This window comes from Mastacembelus armatus, chromosome 15, assembly GCF_900324485.2.
Source record: "Mastacembelus armatus chromosome 15, fMasArm1.2, whole genome shotgun sequence".
Taxonomy (NCBI): Eukaryota; Metazoa; Chordata; class Actinopteri; order Synbranchiformes; family Mastacembelidae; genus Mastacembelus; species Mastacembelus armatus.
This window is the reverse complement of record NC_046647.1, coordinates 17,997,855-18,016,500: the sequence shown is the minus strand read 5'-3', so window position 1 is coordinate 18,016,500 and position 18,646 is coordinate 17,997,855. Positions and strand designations below refer to the sequence as shown.

Below are 18,646 nucleotides of genomic sequence, written 5' to 3'. Positions count from 1 at the left end.
ATGGATTTACATGTTCAATTATGTTGTATCACCCTCTACTGGTGAGCCAGACAAAAGTCCCCCACAATGACAATAAACCCATGAAGAAATTCAGAACCAATAAGCACTGGAACCTCATGACACTGGAACAGTATTATTTGTACACATAAAAATCCTACTTCCAAATTGATGTGTGTATGGGAGATTTCTGATGTTGAATAATTAATAATCACTGAATGCCACCTGCACCTTAAGTGCTACATAATCATGACCTTCATCCATGGTGGTAAATTCTAAAGCTCGCCAACTACTTAAAACTAGCTCCACATATATCGTTAATGTAATGTACAACAATAATCATAATCCAAAAATACAATATACATTAATGTGAAATGTCTCACACTTTTACTTTTGGTACTTTTAATGCTAATTTGTTTGTACTTGTACTTAAGTAACACTTTGAATACAGGAATACTTGCAACAAAGCATTTTAATACTGTGGTATTCCTACTACTACTCAAAAAACAGTACAATATACTTAAATAGTGTTATTGCAAAGAAGAATATTTTGCCTGAATTGTAGTGCAGTTGAACTATAAGGTAACTTAAAATGTGTACACTAAAGTAAAGAACAAGTACTTCAAAGCTTCAGTACAGTTGGTTACTTGAGTTAATATACTCCCATCACTGGTGAGCATCTTAGTCTAGTGCTTTATTGCCTCTGTTTCCCTTTTTAGTCTGTATTTTTATAGAAATACCACTAGAGGTCAGGCTTGATTAATGAATTAGTTTCTATGGGTCTTTCATTTTCATCCTATCCAAACCACATTACTTTCTCTCTCCAGGTTAACCCTAGCTTGCTGAGGTGTTTGAGGTCAAATAATGTCCCAATAAAGAAACATATGACAATTAAAAATGTAAAGCTAATGTCAGGTCTTACCCCTACACAAAGCTGTGTCAAGTGATTTTTAGTGGGGGTTGGTTTCGATCTGCCTCCTAGGTGCTTTCCACTGAGAAGAGCCAGAAAAAAGCCGAGATGTTCCTCTTCACAGTTCTCCCCAGGGTTCTCCCCACTATTCTGCCACCTCATACCAGGATGGGGCTCTGAAGCTTTTAGGGCTCTGATGGAACAATTTGGGTTCAGAAGTCACTCTGAGGGACTGGCCAGATTGTCAGAACACAAGAGACGTATGACTCTGGAAGACATATATAGGTATGTATAGATTAAGGTAAAGCACCTGGACTACCAGTAGAGAGCCATGTAATTGATCAACAGGCCTGTGATGATCATGAACTTCCATTCCTGTTGTATGGTGTCTCTTTTAAATAGAGGAGGGGATTGTGTTGTATAGTATCAGTATAGTACATATATATTCTTACATAAGATGTTGTTCATTAAAGTAAATAAATTTAAAATAGGCTGCAGAAACTTTGATATGTCTTAGTGTGTCAATATTTGTTTTTTTGTTTTTTTTAACCTCTATGTACAGTGAGGAGAGAGAAACAGGAATAAAGACTGGGGTCAGAGGAAGATATATGACAAAAATTTCTGCTGGATTTAAGCAGAGGTACAGATGTGGAATTTACACTAACCAAATCACAAGGTTTTGTGAATAAAGCACATGTGTAATGTTCAGAGGTTCACATCACCACCTGTTTTTCACATCATAAGGTTACGATCGGTCACAGTCTCAGTGAGTCAGACTCCTGTTTTAGCATATTTGTGAACTTGTTGATATCTTCTTGTTTTACTAGAGTCAAATGTCATTAACAAAACTGAGGAAGTGCGTCTTTATAGACTCTTTAACATGAGGTGTTTTATTAGCCAACCAAGGCAGACAATACAGATAAGATTTGAGTATTACATTTAATGTATTAATTGAAGGCATAGTAAAAAAAAATACTCCCATACAGGTCCTCCATTACTGAAATACACAGCCTAAGTCTTATCAAATTATTATAACAATTAAATATAAATATAAATGTACCATTGCGGAACCAGACCGATATCTATTTTATGAAAACAGTGTTACTGCTAATGTATTAGTGTGCATACAGCTGTATGCATATGTTTTCTGTCTGAAATCTCAATTTGTGAAGTAACTACAGCTGTAAAAAGTACAATATTTCAATTCAATTTAATCGTATAAAGTGACATGAAATGAAAATACTCAAATACGTGTTGTTCTTACAGTACTTGGATAAATGTCACAATAGTTTTATTTGCTTGAGTATGGTAAGTTGGTGTGATATATGGCATTTAATAAAAGATAAATACAACTTTATTGATGCTTATTATTATTATGTCTGACCAGCCCATGTACAGTAATGTAAAAGATATGGACAGTGAGGAACTTAAAACATTGCTCATATTAAACCACCTGGTGATTTGGAACAATAAAGTGGGCCACTTGACTATTCTGGGGTTTTCCACGTGCAGATGAGTGTGGTGTTTTGCTTTCATTGCCTCCATGACCAGCTAGAATTGTCGGTGCTTGCCAGGAGAGTCAGCATGTGAGCCAGTAAGGAATCTGTAAAGGTTTAAAGTCAACTCTAGTTAAAATGTACTGATCAGCAGGTGATAATGTGGCATCCAAACAGTTCAGGCAGAGCAGTCAGATTAGTTTTCAAGTGGCCAAACACAGTAATGGACATTTGTGAAATCACTAAAGGTGCCACTGTATTTGTTCAATTTGACAAGCAGTGTGGGCTAAATGTCAACTTTGTGTAATAGCCTTTTGCCTGTTCTAAATGGTGAAAGGTAAGGCTGGTTTACTGAGCTCATTCCTCATGAGCCCACCGCAGTCTGGTGAGTATTTGAGTTTCTGTTCCCCACATGAGTAGGTAGGAAAGGACTGTGGTTTCCAGTGTTTGGGCACAACACAGAAGGAGGAGTCTTTCAACAGGGCAGGGAAAAGAAAATAGAAAGCAAGGCATGAATCAACACTGGGTTTTATCTGTTTTACCTCATAAACAGGAGATGGATAAGACCAAATGTTCTTCCATGAGAATAGTAAATCTGGATATTTGTCTACAATGAAAATGTAACACAAAGTTTTATTTATTTCACGGTTTACTTTTCCCATTCCACTTTTCCCATTCTGAAAATCAGATTTTTGGCTGTGAGTCTGGCTAAATTTAAAAACCCTCAAATATCCACCTGTTCTAGACTCTTAGATGGAAAAATTTGCTGTTTGTCTCCACTTTATAAAATTGTAAATTTCAAGTACTTAATAACTTCGGTGTTTTTTTACTATTGATCAGACAAATCAAACAATTTCACCCTGTCCTTTGGGAACTTGTAAGCATTTTACAGCTAAACAAATAATTCAATCAGTGAAAATCATCAAATGAATGAGCACTGAAAACACTCATTTGTTGCAGTCCTAAAGTACACTGAATAAACTCTAAACTGTGTCACTAACATGGTTCTATAACACACCAAATACACCGACTATTTCTATCTCTCATACCTTTCTTTCTCACCTGTCATGCATACACATGCAACACCCACAGGTGAAATGTGACTACTTTTCTGTTGTAGCTTATGTATTGGTAGACCACAGAAAGCAGTCAGTGTACTTTGCCACGTGCTGGTGGCTTAGACATTGATAATAGAGCTTTAAACAACAGTATTCCACTGGTGCACAAAGGTATGTGTGATTTGGCACATAGAAGTTCAGGTCAGTTCAGCCACAGAGGGGGATGGTTTGGCCTCGATCTTGTCAGCTATTGAAATGTGTGGAATGAATGCAATTTCTGTAAGACTGAAGACCAATTCTATTTCACGTTTTATTTTACAAAAGTCCAATATTTCTGATATCTTTAAAAATACCTTTGTGTGTTTTTGGGAGGGAACCTTTTCAGTAGATTTTACTGGTAGACACAGCACATGAGACAAAGGTCTTGATTTGCATTGTAATGTTATATGAATAAAGTTATGTCCACTGCAACTGCATGTTCTGCCTTTGCATGTAACTGCACTTGAATGTGCATGAAAGCATTAAAAAAAATCGATTGCTTGGATGCATCTTGTATCCACAACTCACATCTTTTTATGAAGTGTCCTTGAGCAAGACGTGAAATCCCGCTGAGCACCAGAAAGTGCTTTAATTTCCTAATAGTCAAAACAGTATCGCATCATCATTGCAATAACCTGTACGTGCACAATACATAAATACACATGTGCGCATATATTAAGTAAGCTGATCAAAGTCTTACTTCTGATTGAGTGATGAGTTTTTCTTTCGCTTTCCTGACTCATTTGCTGAGGCCTCATTGCAGGCTAATGACTTATTTCTACGACTGTCTCTTGGAATAGATTATGACGCGACCTGTCTGTTTCCCTCAGTGACGCTCCTTTGTGCACAGTAGGTGGGATATGCTTTTTAGTATTGAGTCAGACAGATAGAGAGCCCCTGGCGGTAGTGAGCTGTAATTCAGCAGTTTGTGACAGAAGAAAATGTGTGGACGGAAAGTCCCCGTGTGGAAATCCCCTTGACTTGGGATTTTTCCTTTTTTTAAAAACTAGTGTTAGCGGATGTATCTACTCTTTTGAGTAGATCAAGACATCGCAAGCTGCGAGGGCTCCAAAATAGATCAGCTACTAAAGGAAAGAGATGGTTGAATGGCGCCGAGGACCGCTGCGGTGAGGCTGAGTGAAGTGGCTGAGAGAGGACTAGCCTGAGCATCAGGAAGGGCTTTGTTATTACCCCGACATATTTCACAGGTAAGACACCCGTCCTCCCTGCCTGTGCCTCCCCGGGTGGACAGCCTTTCTTACCAAGGGGGGCGAGACTTGGCGGGTACAACACGTCTGGGCCTAGAGTAACGTATGGTCGTGTTTTTGGGGACATGGAGGAAGCTTGAAGCCTGCTCACGACAGTGGCTTTGACAGCCATTGTTTACAAAGACGTCACCCTCCAGCGGATAACAGGGCATTTAAAAAAGCCAAATGTACGGTCGGAGTCGCAGCCCCGGCTCGATTCCCGCGGCGTGAGACGCGTTTCAACGCTACATTGTTTCAAAGGTAGTTGTCATTGGAATTACGTAAGCTTTTAACGTCAGCAAAGTCTCCTGTTATTGTGTTTTTGTGGTGAGAGCCAGCCTAAAGCGCAGCGTCCACCGCCGTGTCTGCCCCGAGTCTGCCAGCGGTGCCAACACACCAACAGCGATTAATGACTGGTGCCAACATGTTCGCTGACAGCCAGGTGTCTGTCGGCGGTCCCCCCTGAGACTGAGGAGCCTTTTAGCATGGCCTAGTCTGTTGTTGCACCTGCTGCTGCTGTTTGGGTAGTAAAGGCACAAGAGGCCACTATTCTCCGAGTATTCAGGTGTTCCAGTTGTCAACTTCAACCGACAGCTTCTGGACGGCTGATTTCAGGATGTTGAAGTTAAAAAGTCAGCAGAACTGCGGGCCTACTTGCTGACCATCCCTTTCTACTTCCTGTGGATGAAGAATGTGCTGACACTCGTTTCGTTTGTAATGGAGATATTTCTTTAAAAGCTCTATAGTGGTGCCTTTAAACAAGCACTCTGCTCCTGGTCATAGCCCACTTCTACTGCCAATGTTACTGTACATCCCAATAATAAAATATAAAGCAGCGTTAAGTATCAGTCAGTTATGCCAAGTTAGCACCACCTGTTCGGTCACGTTCCCACTGCTGTTCATTTTTCTTTGAAACTGAAATTTCCTGTCTCAAGTCCTGAAACTTTACAAAACGATTAGTGTTTGAAATGTTGAGACTATATTCATCAGTGAGCGGCTGGGAGGTTCCATGCTTTGTTAGATGGAAAACAAACGTTTGTTTTCCTTAAACTACGATAATAAGAACAGCATCGTTTTGGTATCAGCCTTGAAAATCCAGAACGAGACTGACCCAGGACTTGAACATGTTGGAATGATTCCTAGCCTTACTCTGTCTTTAAAACGAAGACCTAATGCAGGCTGGCAGTTCTGCTCTCTAAACAAAGGTGTGGGCAAGGAAGAGGCCTTGGGACAGTCTGCGTGACCTCTCCGGCAGCATGGGAGGCCCTGGGTGGTCTGGAAAACACCAGTTTATTACTGGAAGGCTTTGAGCTCAGTGGGACAATGGGACACTTAGTTTGGGGAAACTCTCAGAAACCGTCAAGATGAAAAGGAGAATTAAAAGAACAAACAAGGATAGAAAGGGTTCTTTGTGTACTTCTATTATATTTTGCACACCAGAATCTCCAGTGAAAAGCACCAAACAGCCTCTGCAGTGTGATGATCCTGTCTGTTGGGTGGTTTCCCGAACAAACTGTAAATTAAATTGTCTTGAGTGTCAATTAATAGGAAAGGGGAATCTCCACTGAGAAGTTCCCACCAGTCTGCTCTGTTGTCGTCTGCTGTACTGTCCAGCGAAATAACATACACACTCCTCTTCTCTCCATCCAGTTTCCACGTTGTTTGGTCATCGGCGGTTGGTACCTCCTCCTCCTTTCCTCCTCCTCGTTCCTCTTCCTCCCTTCCTTCCATCCGTCTGGCCACCCATCCGCCATGTCACAGGGTCAGAACTTCCTCCCTAAATTCCTGTTTGTCTCCAACCTGCTGAAGGCGGTGAAGATCCGTCAGCGAGTGCCCAATGATGTGGTGAAGCCGGCTGCCAGCGGCGGCCTGATGCACCATCTGCGGGGTATGCACCGCTACACGCTAGAGATGATCGCCATGAACCACTTTCCGCAGGCCTTCAGGGAGGTGGTGCAGGCTGCCATTCTGGACCGAGCCATGCAGGCCTCATTAGAGCAGGAGAAGAAACTCAACTGGTGTCGGGAAGTGAAGAAAATGGTGCCCTTACGTACTAATGGTAAGAAAGATTTCACTGATGTTAAGGAATTGTACTGAAATCTGTATTTGTTTTCAGGTTTTTCTGGTACTTTTTCTCCTACATAAAGCGCCACGAGGTTGGGAGTGTTTTTCTGAGGATGATGTTTTCTCACAGGTTTAAATATATGGTTTGTGGAGCAAGAGGTTCTGGCAGCATTTAATACAACAAACTGATCGGTCACAGAACAAATGCCAAACTTTTGCTTTATTTCAAGAGTTGTTGCGATCTTCATTACTCTTTCGCATTTGTTTCATTTTCTGTGATAGAGGTGGTGTGTATAAATGAGTCAGGGCTACTTGAGATGTAAATTCTGAGATGTCATTACTCACCAGAAGGGTTACTGTAAATGACAACAATTGGGGGACACAGGTTCCACTTTCACATACACTCATTTGGCAGCCCCGTTGGTTTTGCTGTACCGAGCTGCGTGTTTGAGTTTAGGCAGCTCGTTGCTAAGTCATGTTTTCTGTTACGTGGATGCTGCAACACGGGAACATCCCAGGGTAGGCAAAGATGCAGACAAGGGGCTGTTTACTACTGGTCAAAGCTCTGTACTGGGAAACTCTCTACTGTCACATTCTGTTACTGTTACTTACTGTCGATGATGTTTCAGGCCCAACTATTTCCAGTTTTTTGTGTAGGGGTATGTCCCCTCTTTTTCTGCGTAGGTGTGTGAAGAGTGTGAGTGTGAGTGTGAGTGGATTTTAAAACATCTCAAATATTTTTACTTTAAATTCCCCAACTGCGAAAACAGATGTAGCTTTGTGCGGTGTCTTTGTGTCAGATGTGTCACATCCCACCCGGGCCAATGTGTCTTATTGTATTTTATCAATATTTCAGTGACCTAAAACCATCTGATGGTCAGACTCAGATCTATTTTTAGATGAGGGGAAAAAACAATCTTTGTAAGGAAACTTCAGCCTAAGTGTTCAAAACAGAAGAAGGAAGCGGAAATCAAGCTATGTTACAAGTTTGTCATTAACATAAGTTTCCAGAGGAAATAGTTTGTTTCTTGCACATAGGAAGCAATTAACACCTAACAATGATGAATTCCTATATTGCTCTCATCTCAGAATTGGCTTTGAACAGTTACTGAACAGAAGAGGAACTTGCTGAGTAAATAATGACCCTGCTGATTCCAAAATTAGTTATAACTAAGGAAGTTATTGTAAATGTCAACATATGATTCCTTTTCAGAAAGACTCCTGAATTGACTTCTGCTGCCAGTGACCTGAATGGAATTTACTGGCTTGCAAATATGATGTCATAAAGATGAGACAGCATTTAGATCCGGTCCAACTCTGAGGATCCAGACATGACTTTGAGCAGAGGACGGACAACACACACACACACATACACACAGAGGACTGACTGCTGCTGTGTCACTGAAGCTTAGCAGACATACACACAAAATGTGAGAGAGCAGATGTCCATCAGTGAACGTCCGGTCAGAGCAGGTCATATTATTCAAACTTCTCAATTCATAATACATTAGAACATCAGTCTTCACGTCACCTGGACCTAAAAGTTATTAGTTACTACTAATAATCTTTTATTGAACTCATAGATGTGAATTTACAAAAAGTCATCAGCTAAGTTCAGTCTTGACGAATCCCAATTTTATTTCCAGACTAACCCAAGAAATACAATTAACCATCATAAAAGCAAAACATCCCCATAAAACATTGACTCCCTCCAACTTTTCCATCCAATTGAAATTCTGTGTGTCTTGTGTCTAGGATGCATCTGAGGGGTTTTCCCCAACAGCATCCCATGTCTGTCATGTGTCGAGAACAGGCAGGATTTATTCAGCTCCATTACACAGACTCTGTGTGCAGCAATAGTAGCAGAGAGGATGCACATGTTTTTCCTTACAATGACAGATTTCAGGTTTCTCTTTTTAGTGTGGTATACACATTATTATTTGGTATTAAACATTCAGTGTAGAAGTAAACATATCTTGGCCAGGACCTGTTTGGTTGGAATTGTCTCACTTACAAACCTAGAGTGCGGTAGAGGATGATGTGAAAGACAGACCTAGAGGCCCACTGAAAATCTACAGCATTGCTAACTTGTATCACCTGAATTGCAACCAGATGAGGATTAAGTCTGGTCCTACACTGGTGTGTTTTCAGGAAATGTCCCAGCTTGCCACAGAGGAAGAGTCTATATTTAGATGATGGGACCAGCAGACTGTCTTTCATCTTTAGATGTCAGGAAGCTCAATTCAGGGTCAAAAGTCTGTGTGTTTTTGTGCACAAAAGAATGTGATTAGAGATGCGTGCTTGGGCGTTTGTGTCTATTTTTGTATGCCTTTGTAAGTATCTGTGTTGAGCATGGTGCTATTGAGGATGCCTTCTCTCACTAGAGAGCTGTTCATTTTATGTTTTTGTTGAGAGTGATGCAAGAGCACCGAAATGCAACAACAGTTAGCTGGACTGAAATAGAAGCAGATTTTTTTTTTTTTTTTTTTTTCACAAAGTACAGTGGGATGTACCTTCAGTTGAATAAAAACAACTGTATCTCACGTTACAGTCATCTCGCATCACAGGTAATGTTCTTTAGAGAAATCCGATCACAGTTTTGCCTGTGGCATGCACTTACCTCAGGCTAGACACATTTTAGAGTCCTTGTGGTGTAGACTTACCTTTTCTGAGTTGTGATTAAAATAGCATTTCTCATACAGAGGTTAGCTCTTGTAATATGAACTCTCAGATATGGACTATGTTAGTCTGAAAGTTTTGTTTTCATCACGTTGATATTATACAACAGGGTGTGTATGCTTTACGTATGTGTGTTCTTTTGCAAAGTAAACATTAATGAACTGAGGAACCAATCGTAAAGAGAGTGAATAACGTGCACGTTAACATACATATGAATATGTTTGTGCATGTGAGCACACATGCTGTCTCTGCTCTGACTAATCACGTCTTCATTGGGCGTTGATAGTACTAGTTCAGTAGATAACATTCCATCCTGTCCAAGCCACACCCCTGTGGAAAGTCCAGCACCAGCTGAGCAGCATTGATACGTTGGGATCATAGGAGGGAAACATATGCGCAAGCATAAAAGGCAGAAGTCAGTACAGGGAAATTCCTGTGTTTAGTATGCAACAGGGTTTTTTTTTTTTTTTTAAGCTAGAGATATTAACAAACATGGGCTCTCCTGTTTCACAATATGAAAAAGACCCAGTGCTGCTATAAAATTCCAAGATATCTAGTTGCTCAAGCTCTCATTCACAGTTTACCTTTTAAGCAACCAGCTCTTTATCTCTGACAAATTAGTGTAATATAGAGAAAGAAGTTTTCTTTGACTTAAACTACACAATTTATTTGCAGATTCTGGACAGATTATTTTAGCAAAAGTATGACATATGTTTCAGGTAAATGATGTGCCACTTTTCTCAGAACCTGTGCTTTCAGTCATGTGACGGTCACATAATAGTCTCAACACCAGTAACAACCGGTCTGACAGGCTGGAAATCCCCAGACTTTTGTTACGCCTGTGTGCATGCACACTGCAGTTGTCTGTTATGTACGCTATGTACACACTGCATGTACATTGCATGTGCCTATTCATGTGCTTGTGCACAGTTTTAGTAGTTTGTGTCCTGTGTACAAAATCAACTATTTGTAGTCCTAATATTGGATGTGTTTGCTCTCCTCTTGTGTGTGTGTGTGTGTGTCTGTAGGAGATGGGAACTGTTTGCTCCACGCGGCCTCTCAGTACATGCTGGGTGTTCAGGACACAGACCTGGTGCTTCGGAAAGCTCTCCATAGTGTTTTGAAAGAAACTGACACTGGCATCTTTAGAGCTCGTTTCCAGGCAGAGCTGCTGCAGTCCCAGGAATTCACACAGACTGGACTTCGATACACCACCATGGTATGAAAATTAGATGAGGTTCATGTCAAAGCCTTTTCCATTGCTTTGCATTAAGAGAACTTAATGAAAAATGCATTTTTTTCTGTGTGTGCTGTCCCAGAACTGGGAGGAGGAGTGGGAAAAAATTGTGAAGATGGCATCTCCGGTCTCCAGTAGCAACGGCCTCCAGTTTGACTCCCTGGAGGACATTCATATTTTCATCCTCTCCAACATTCTCCGCAGACCCATCATTGTCATTGCAGGTACTCAATTTTTATAAACTCAAGAATCTTTTATTGCTCATTGCTGGCTATAAAATACTCCCTGGTCTCATATCAACGTGTAATAGAGAACACATACCTCAATGTTCTGCTGTTAGTGAAATCAAACACTAGGAAAACTACTATGTCAATTCCCATATATTTTGATTTGCAGATCTAGAGTAGATATTGTGATTATATAAAGTGTAGGGAGGTTAAAAGTTTGTGTTGGCACTCCACATAAGTGATAAGTATTTTTTAGCTTTATTCAGTAAAACCCTCAAATTAGTTAATCTTTAACAGAAACTGAAAGTTGTATTTCACTCAAGAATACTCAATAAATCCTATGAAATGTATACAAAAATGTATTTAGTATTTATTTAGTATTTGACAGTTCTAGCCTTTAAATTGCTTTTTTTTTTTTTTTCAACAGACCAGGTGGTCAGAAGTATGAAATCTGGCTCCTCCATCTCTCCACTGAATGTGGGTGGGATTTATCTGCCGCTACACTGGCCACCTGCAGAGTGCTACAAATACCCAATAGTGCTTGGCTATGATTCCCAGCACTTTGCACCTCTCATCACTATCAAAGACAGTGGTCCAGGTAGGAAACACAAAGAGACAGCTATTATTTAGCTGACACAAGAATGGCAGAAAGAAAGAAAAGTCGCTCACATTTTTATGTTCATATAATGTCTTGACTGGAATTTCCTAGAGATCCGAGCAGTACCACTGATCAACCCAGGCCGGGCTGGCTTTGAGGAGCTGAAGGTTCACTTCCTAATGGAGAAAGAACAGCAGCAGAAAGAGAAGCTTTTGAAAGATTACCTGCTGCTGATAGAGATCCCTGTGATAGGCTTGGGCTACGACGCCACAAGGATCATTAATGCTGCACGGTATGGACAGATTTTAAGTTCTGGCCCCTAAATAGTCAGAATGGAATAGTAGTAGTCAAACATTGATATCCCAGTTCTAGATTGTGGCCATAATATTAAATGCAGTTTTGCATGTTGCTAGTCAGGTATGAAAAACTTTTTTAGGTTGATGGTCAGCCAGCTGACAACAATGTCTTTATTAAATTTGAATTTACATGAAAAGTGCAAAATCATAAAATCAGCAGTTAAGAATCACATTGTATGTGTCTGTCCTAAGCCTGGATGAGGGTAATCTTCCTGAAGATATGAACCTGATGGAGGACTACCTGCAACTTGTCAACCATGAGTACCAGCGCTGGCAGGAGGACAAGGAGCAGGCATGGGCAGCACAACCACAGCGGCCACCACCCTTCTCTGTCTCACAGCTCTCCCTCATCGAGATCCGGTGTGCCACACCACGGTGCACCTTCTATGTCTCTGTGGACACGCAGCCTCATTGCCATGAGTGCTTTGAGAAGCGACAGGCCACTACTGGTGGTGGAGCAAGGATAGAAGGGGTGGTACAGACCAAGGGAGGAGGGGTACAAAGTGGGGTAGGTGTGACAGGGGGATCAGAGACTGAGGTGAGCTCCAGAGGAGCTCGAAGCAGCAGCCCCCCAGCCTCCTCATCTGGGAGAGGAATGGTGTTATCCAGCCCCCGCTCAGCCCCACCCACTGCTCCCAGCCTCAGCCTGTACAGTGAAACACATGCCATGAAGTGCAAGACACCTGGCTGCCTCTTCACCCTTAGTGTGGAGCATGATGGACTTTGTGAGCGCTGCTTCAACTCCAGGCAAAACCATGGACCGCCTGGGGCTGGAACAGCTGCTACAGGACTCCCAGGCCCAAATGGCGGGCCTACAGTCCCCCATCCGGCCCAGGGCTCTGATTGGACCCAGTGGGGGGGCTGTGAGACAGAAACAGAGCGCTGCAGCATGTGCAGACAGGCGACATTTAGGATATTCAATGGCCTGTGTGCACAGTGCATGCAGAGACAGCAGCCTCCAGAAAGGGGAGAACCACAGCAGAGCAACCCGAGGACTGAGGCTTCATCTTCAGCTTGGAGCCAGGCCAGGGACACTGAGCGGCCATGCCTCACTCTAACCCCAGGTCACAACTCAGCCTGGCAGACCCCCCTAGCCCGCCATTGTAAAAGATCTGGCTGCCAGTTCTTTGGGACACCGGAGAAGTTGGGTTTCTGCACTATTTGCTACGTAGACTATCAGACCAACCACCGTAAGTCCTGAAGCTGAAATGGAAAACTGTTATGTTATAGGGTGTCCGGACTTGGAAGCTCTTTTATTTTTCATACTTAAAATCTTTTATCTAGCCCTTCAAAGTTGTTTAAAACAAAAGTTTGTTTTGAATTTTAGAAATTATTGTTGGGTCATGTTTATTTGGATCTCTAATATTCTTTCCTTGAATGTCACATCATATGGGTCATGGCTTATTTTGCCCACTGTTTGTTCCAGACATGACCCCTCCACCTGCCCCAGTCCAAAGCAGGCATGGTTTGGAGGCAGGCTTCCAGAACGCCTCACGGTGTCGTGGGCCTGGGTGTGGTGCAGTTGGCAAAGCAATGCTAGAGGGCTACTGCGACAAGTGCTTTGTCAAAGAGCAAAGCGCACGGCTCAACCAAGTGACACATCGCACACAACAGGTGGTCTGCCAGACCTTATTAACTACTTCTACCTTGCAGTACTTCACTTTTGCCATCTGTTGTCTTTTATCCTACCTGTCTTCTCAATTTTTGCATTATTTGTTAGGTCAGTGCACAAACTGACCTTCTTGTTTTTCTCTTTGATCCCCTCTTTTTTTCTGTACAAAAGTGTGACCGAGCAGCCAAGCCCAGATCTTCACAGCAATCCCAAACCCAGACCCAGACTCAGTGCCGGCGAAGTGGCTGCAGTAATGTGTCCCCAGGTTGCACAGACCTCTGCCCCGAGTGCCACACACGGGGTCAGGGCAGAGAGGCAGGCAGGCGGGCGCAGGCGCCCAAAGAAAAGTCCAAGCAGCGGTGCCGGACGCAGGGCTGCGACCACTACGCCAACCAAGAGAAACAGGGCTACTGCAATGAGTGTGACCACTTTAAACAGATTTACCGCGGCTGAACACATACACAACCATGCACGCAACAACAACAATGACACATTGCTAGCACGCTAGAGCCGCTGCCCTGCTATGGGCGCCCCATGCCAGTCAATGCACCTCTGATACTAACTAACCAACTAACTAACTAGCTAGTGATTAACTAGTAACCTTATGGCCTAAAAATCAAACCTCCCATGTAGAATGTGAAGAGTGTGTGTGTACGTGGGGGGAGTGAATGCACGTGTGTGTATTTGTGTGTGTGTTTGCAGTAGACATGGCCTCCAGAATACCTCTTTGTGCAATTATTATCATCTGATGTGCCCTGTGCACGTACACAGTGAGGGGTTTGGCTACATGTCAGAGCAACTGACTTAACTCTTGTGTACAATATGTATTTAGAGGTACGTAGTGAATCGTGCCGGACAAAATGATTGTATGTTGACATAAAGAGAAGCATCTGACATTGCTTTCCAGACCACAGCCAAGGATTTATATGCCCGTCTGTCTGTCTGTCTTAACCCATCTGTGTGTCTGTCTGCCTGTCTGTTTTGCATTTGCTCTATAGAGAGATGCAGTATTTGGGGAAGCCCAGCAACAAATCTGTGGAAGTAATAAGCAGAAATGAGCTAAACCGGGCCAAAGCAAAGCGAGTAAAATGCTTGAAATTAAAATAAATAGTATTCACCATTGTTTAGCTTAGTTCTCCAAAATCATTTATTTGTGTTCTCCCAGAATAGACAAAGATTTGCCAAATAAGGCTCTTGCAATCAACATATTCAACAATTATCAAGAATAATTTTCTTTCATTAGTCAGTTGATAACTGTTCATATTTTGAGGCAAATCAACCTTAGAATTATTACTTATCTGTTGTATGAAGTTATGACGTTAACATAGTGAACCGCTTTATATGGAAAGTAAGAACAGACCATGTGTTTAAACAGCAAGACAGACAGGGCAGGCCCCTGCTAGTTTTGGTGCTACATGTACAGAAATACAAGCCTCTCCATTGTAGCCAACACACTGGTGGCATGAGCAGACAGAAGGCAGAGAACACAGTGTAGACAGGACTCATTCGCTTTCTATTCGCCCTTTCCTTCCTCTTATGTCCTCGCTTCTCCAAAACAGATCTGTTGCCTTGGACATTGTTTTCCTGTTTACTAACCACTTAAGCACCTAGAAACGCATAGGCACATGCACACACATACCTACTGTACACATGCACATGCAAAGTAGCTCCAGTCTAGTCAAAAGGGGATTGCCAACTAGAGAGAAGTGAAACATAATGCCAAGTGAAGCATAGGTGTTTATCCACCTTACCATCACATATGCACATGCAAACCCAGTTTTGTCAGATTGCATGTGCCCCACCTGAGCCTGAGGTGAATGTAGGTAAATAAAGGCATTCCTCTCTGCTCCACCCCACTGGAGGTACCAAGGCAACAATTTCAAAACTTCAGAGAGCAATCTTATTGCCTTCTTTGGCTAATCTTGTGTATCTGAATGTGTTTTGTGCTGCTGCTATAACAGCACAATATTGGGGCTGATCCTCGATAATTTTTGCCTTTAAGTAGTGATCAAAATTTTATGGACCAGCGGGGCCTGATCAGTAATCCTGGATCAGAGCTCCCACCTAGAAAATGCTTTTATGAATATGGATCTTAGTCCATATTATAGGACCTTCCAACCCAATGCCTCATCGTCAACACACACACACACACACACACAGCACGCATGTGTGGGTCTAAAATCCACAAAACTGACATTCCTGTTTTTTGGTTATTGTTTTTAAATTTGTTTTGGGATTTTCTAAATGTATTTTGATATATTTGGGTTTGTTTCTGTCAAAAAGAATACATGTGCCATCAATCACCAGTTGATGTTACCACCTCAAAAATGGCCAACCTGGATTGTTCTGTACTAACTAGAGTGAAACAGATAGACATTTCCAGCCCTGAGTAACCACTGACTACACCCTATCCAGCTCTCTCATGTTGAAAGAACCCACAAGGCACCATACTTTTTGTGAGTGGGTATTTTATCCAAATATGAAGAAATATTTATCTAGTGACAGCCTCAAGCGTAAAGCATTTATCAGACTAACTTAAAAGTGTTTCGTCAACTGGAACAGTAATTCCCCTCATACTTCTGCAGAGCTGCTGCATTGCAGTAGGCAGATGTCCATCTGTGGCTCTAGTTAGAAAAGTACAGACAAACAGGCTTTCGGTCTGCCTTTTCATTCAATTGTATCTAAAGCTGTCGGGCCAGCCCACGTGTTGATGGCCTGTACGTAGATCTCTGTGTGCTTTAATCACCTCTAGACAAACCTTAATCAATTAAAGGCCAATTAGTGGTCAGCTCAGCAGGACCCCTTAAAAGGTTTTGGGGCTCTGACTGAGTTTGACTGGGAGGAGATCACCTAAGTTGCACATGACTTGTCTAAGCTGCTGAGGCATTTAGGAATGGTACTCCGACTCACTTAGGGACATTCCAACAGTAGGAAGAGCATCCGCTTACTTAAGAGCAGAAGGTGTAACAAAACATGCAAATGGTGTGGAAGTATCTTTGTGTGACCTTTCGACAATAGGGTATTGTATGAAAAAAAAAAGCCTGGTTTTATTTGTTAAGTATTTATTCATATCAAGATATCTGTATTGTGTGATTCAATAATTATTTATATGTTGTCCTGAAATGAATTATTTTTATTAAGAAATCTGAAATCTGTGTAATGTGCTTTTTGTCTGTGTGTGTGTGTGTGTGTGAGTGTGAGAGACAAAGTGGTTAAGAGGGAGAGAGCAGTGATTGAGTGTGCACTTGCACTATCAAAGAATATGTGTTAAATCATGTGAGCTACCCTATAAGCACTTGCACATGCAGTATGCTTGTGTGTGCTCTCTGAGATTTCAGCATTGCACTCTTATTACAGCATTGCTATATTCTGCACTACCTAATACTGTCTCTGCTAAAAAGCAGTTGCTCACTATTGGCACCAGATCCATCTCGAGTGTAGGAAGTGCAGTGGGTGCTGCAAAAGCCATCAGATAATTGAACACTGAGGCCTGGCTTAGATGTGGCAGAGTGCACCATTTTTCCATGCTTAACTGGGTTAGCTCTTCTCTCCGCCTTTGTTTTACTTCTATCTTTTCTTATCAGCACACGTTACTGTACAAGAAAGTTCAAATGATGAGGTTTTTCTTAGGTGCTTTTTTGTCACTATTACATATTTCCCAGACTTATGTTAGACTGTCATGCTTTAAAACAAAATAAGGGAACCCCCACCCTCATACAAAAAATACTAAAGGAGGGGTGGGTCATGCAGTGGGAGGGGGGTGTTTGGAGCAAGGAGAGGTATGGCAGTGACAGGTGGGGATTTGGTAAAATTATATATAAGAGAGGGCAGAGGTGACATTTCACAAGTGTGGGACTGAAGCATCATACGTGGGCTTTCTCATGAACCTACAGCCCATGCCACAGTAAGATCGGTAGGCTGATGTGGTTTCCTGGAAATACCCTTATATGCAAACACTCCCTCATATAACTGCTTCTTTGCAGACGAGCACTGTTTTCACTTTGCCTGTATGTGGTGTAGTAAACCTTCCCATGCAAATGTCATAAAAAATCAATCTATTAAGCAAACATGTTAGTTACACGCTAAGTACTACACCCAATTTTATATTACCAAATTTCTTTTTGGTTATATAAAGCGTAGTCATCTAAAATGAAATTACTGTCTGTTCAAATGATCAGTAAATTACTTTGCCTCTGTGGGTGTTATTATAAATTATTCTTATAAAAATGGATTGCTAGCGATACATTTTCTATAGACATATTTTATTGTTAACTTTTTATGTATTATTGGGTAGTTTAATATGTAATGATTTAAAATGCTAATTTTTTGGATGATTAAAAAATGTTGTATAATGAAGTCATAACTATACCTGTCAGGTAAATGTAGTGGAGTAAAAATTATAATAATTCCCTCTGAAATGCAGTGGAAATACAAGATGAAACTAAAATACTCTAGTATAGTTAAGAGTACTTAAGCACAGGATTAAGTACTTCCATCACTCTTACTTTAGTGGTACAAATCTGCATTTTATCAAATTACTTAATTCATTGGCACTGAATGTGGAGCTGGAGGGGTTCATTTGACCCAGACAATCTTGAACCACTATCAAATGCTCTAATGTGGATTGTTGTACAATGAAGTGCTCACCTTCTCTTGGAATTAGACAAAGAAGTGCCAGAATTGTTATACAGGCTTTTAAAGGCTTCAATAAACCCACACTTATACAACAATTGATTAAACTGTGTTTAGAGCTATTACAATAAATTTTGAATGAAAATGTCAAAATTACAGTACAGCACAATGTCTATTTACGGCTGAACCTCCAAAGTCTGACTCATTGCCTGTGTTGAAAACTAAAATGTTGCAAACATCAAAAGTACAGGAAGTTATCTGTAATTTTGCAATAGGAAGCGGGTGCATCCATAGTACTTTTGTTTGACCCTTTTCTTAACAGAAACATGAGACACACTAGTTCCACTGAACACTGTCACACAAACACACACCAAAAAGAAAAAAACTTAAAATAATGTCATTTCAAACTCCCCCCCTGGTCTTTGGCATTTTTTCCTGGAGCTTGAAGTCATATGAGAGAACCATATGAGATCATTTACAAAACACATATATGC

At 41.4% G+C, this 18,646-nt stretch overlaps 1 protein-coding gene across 2 annotated transcripts; it reads left to right on the top strand.

The window, feature by feature from the left end:
- The first annotated feature begins 4,410 nt into the window (after nt 1-4,410).
- On the top strand, nt 4,411-16,671 carry tnfaip3 (tumor necrosis factor, alpha-induced protein 3). 2 transcript variants are annotated; one of them, XM_026308802.1, is made up of 9 exons: nt 4,411-4,708; nt 6,398-6,806; nt 10,519-10,709; nt 10,810-10,951; nt 11,382-11,552; nt 11,664-11,844; nt 12,101-13,098; nt 13,335-13,522; nt 13,692-16,671. In XM_026308802.1, exons 2-9 carry the CDS (start codon nt 6,500-6,502, stop codon nt 13,971-13,973), a joined length of 2,460 nt encoding a protein of 819 aa, XP_026164587.1. In that variant the 5' UTR covers nt 4,411-4,708; nt 6,398-6,499; the 3' UTR covers nt 13,974-16,671. The 2 variants fall into 2 exon arrangements, with proteins under 2 accessions (XP_026164587.1, XP_026164588.1); XM_026308803.1 differs by lacking the exon at nt 4,411-4,708 and adding an exon at nt 4,753-5,008.
- The last annotated feature ends 1,975 nt before the right edge of the window (nt 16,672-18,646 follow it).

Bases quoted from the DNA above. Each gene is read 5' to 3' on its own strand.
- tnfaip3 (XM_026308802.1), top strand. From the start codon at position 6,500: ATGTCACAGGGTCAGAACTTCCTCCCTAAATTCCTGTTTGTCTCCAAC. The intron at 10,710-10,809 runs GTATGAAAATTA...GTGCTGTCCCAG, and splicing joins GACTTCGATACACCACCATG to AACTGGGAGGAGGAGTGGGA. The intron at 13,099-13,334 runs GTAAGTCCTGAA...TGTTTGTTCCAG, and splicing joins AGACTATCAGACCAACCACC to ACATGACCCCTCCACCTGCC.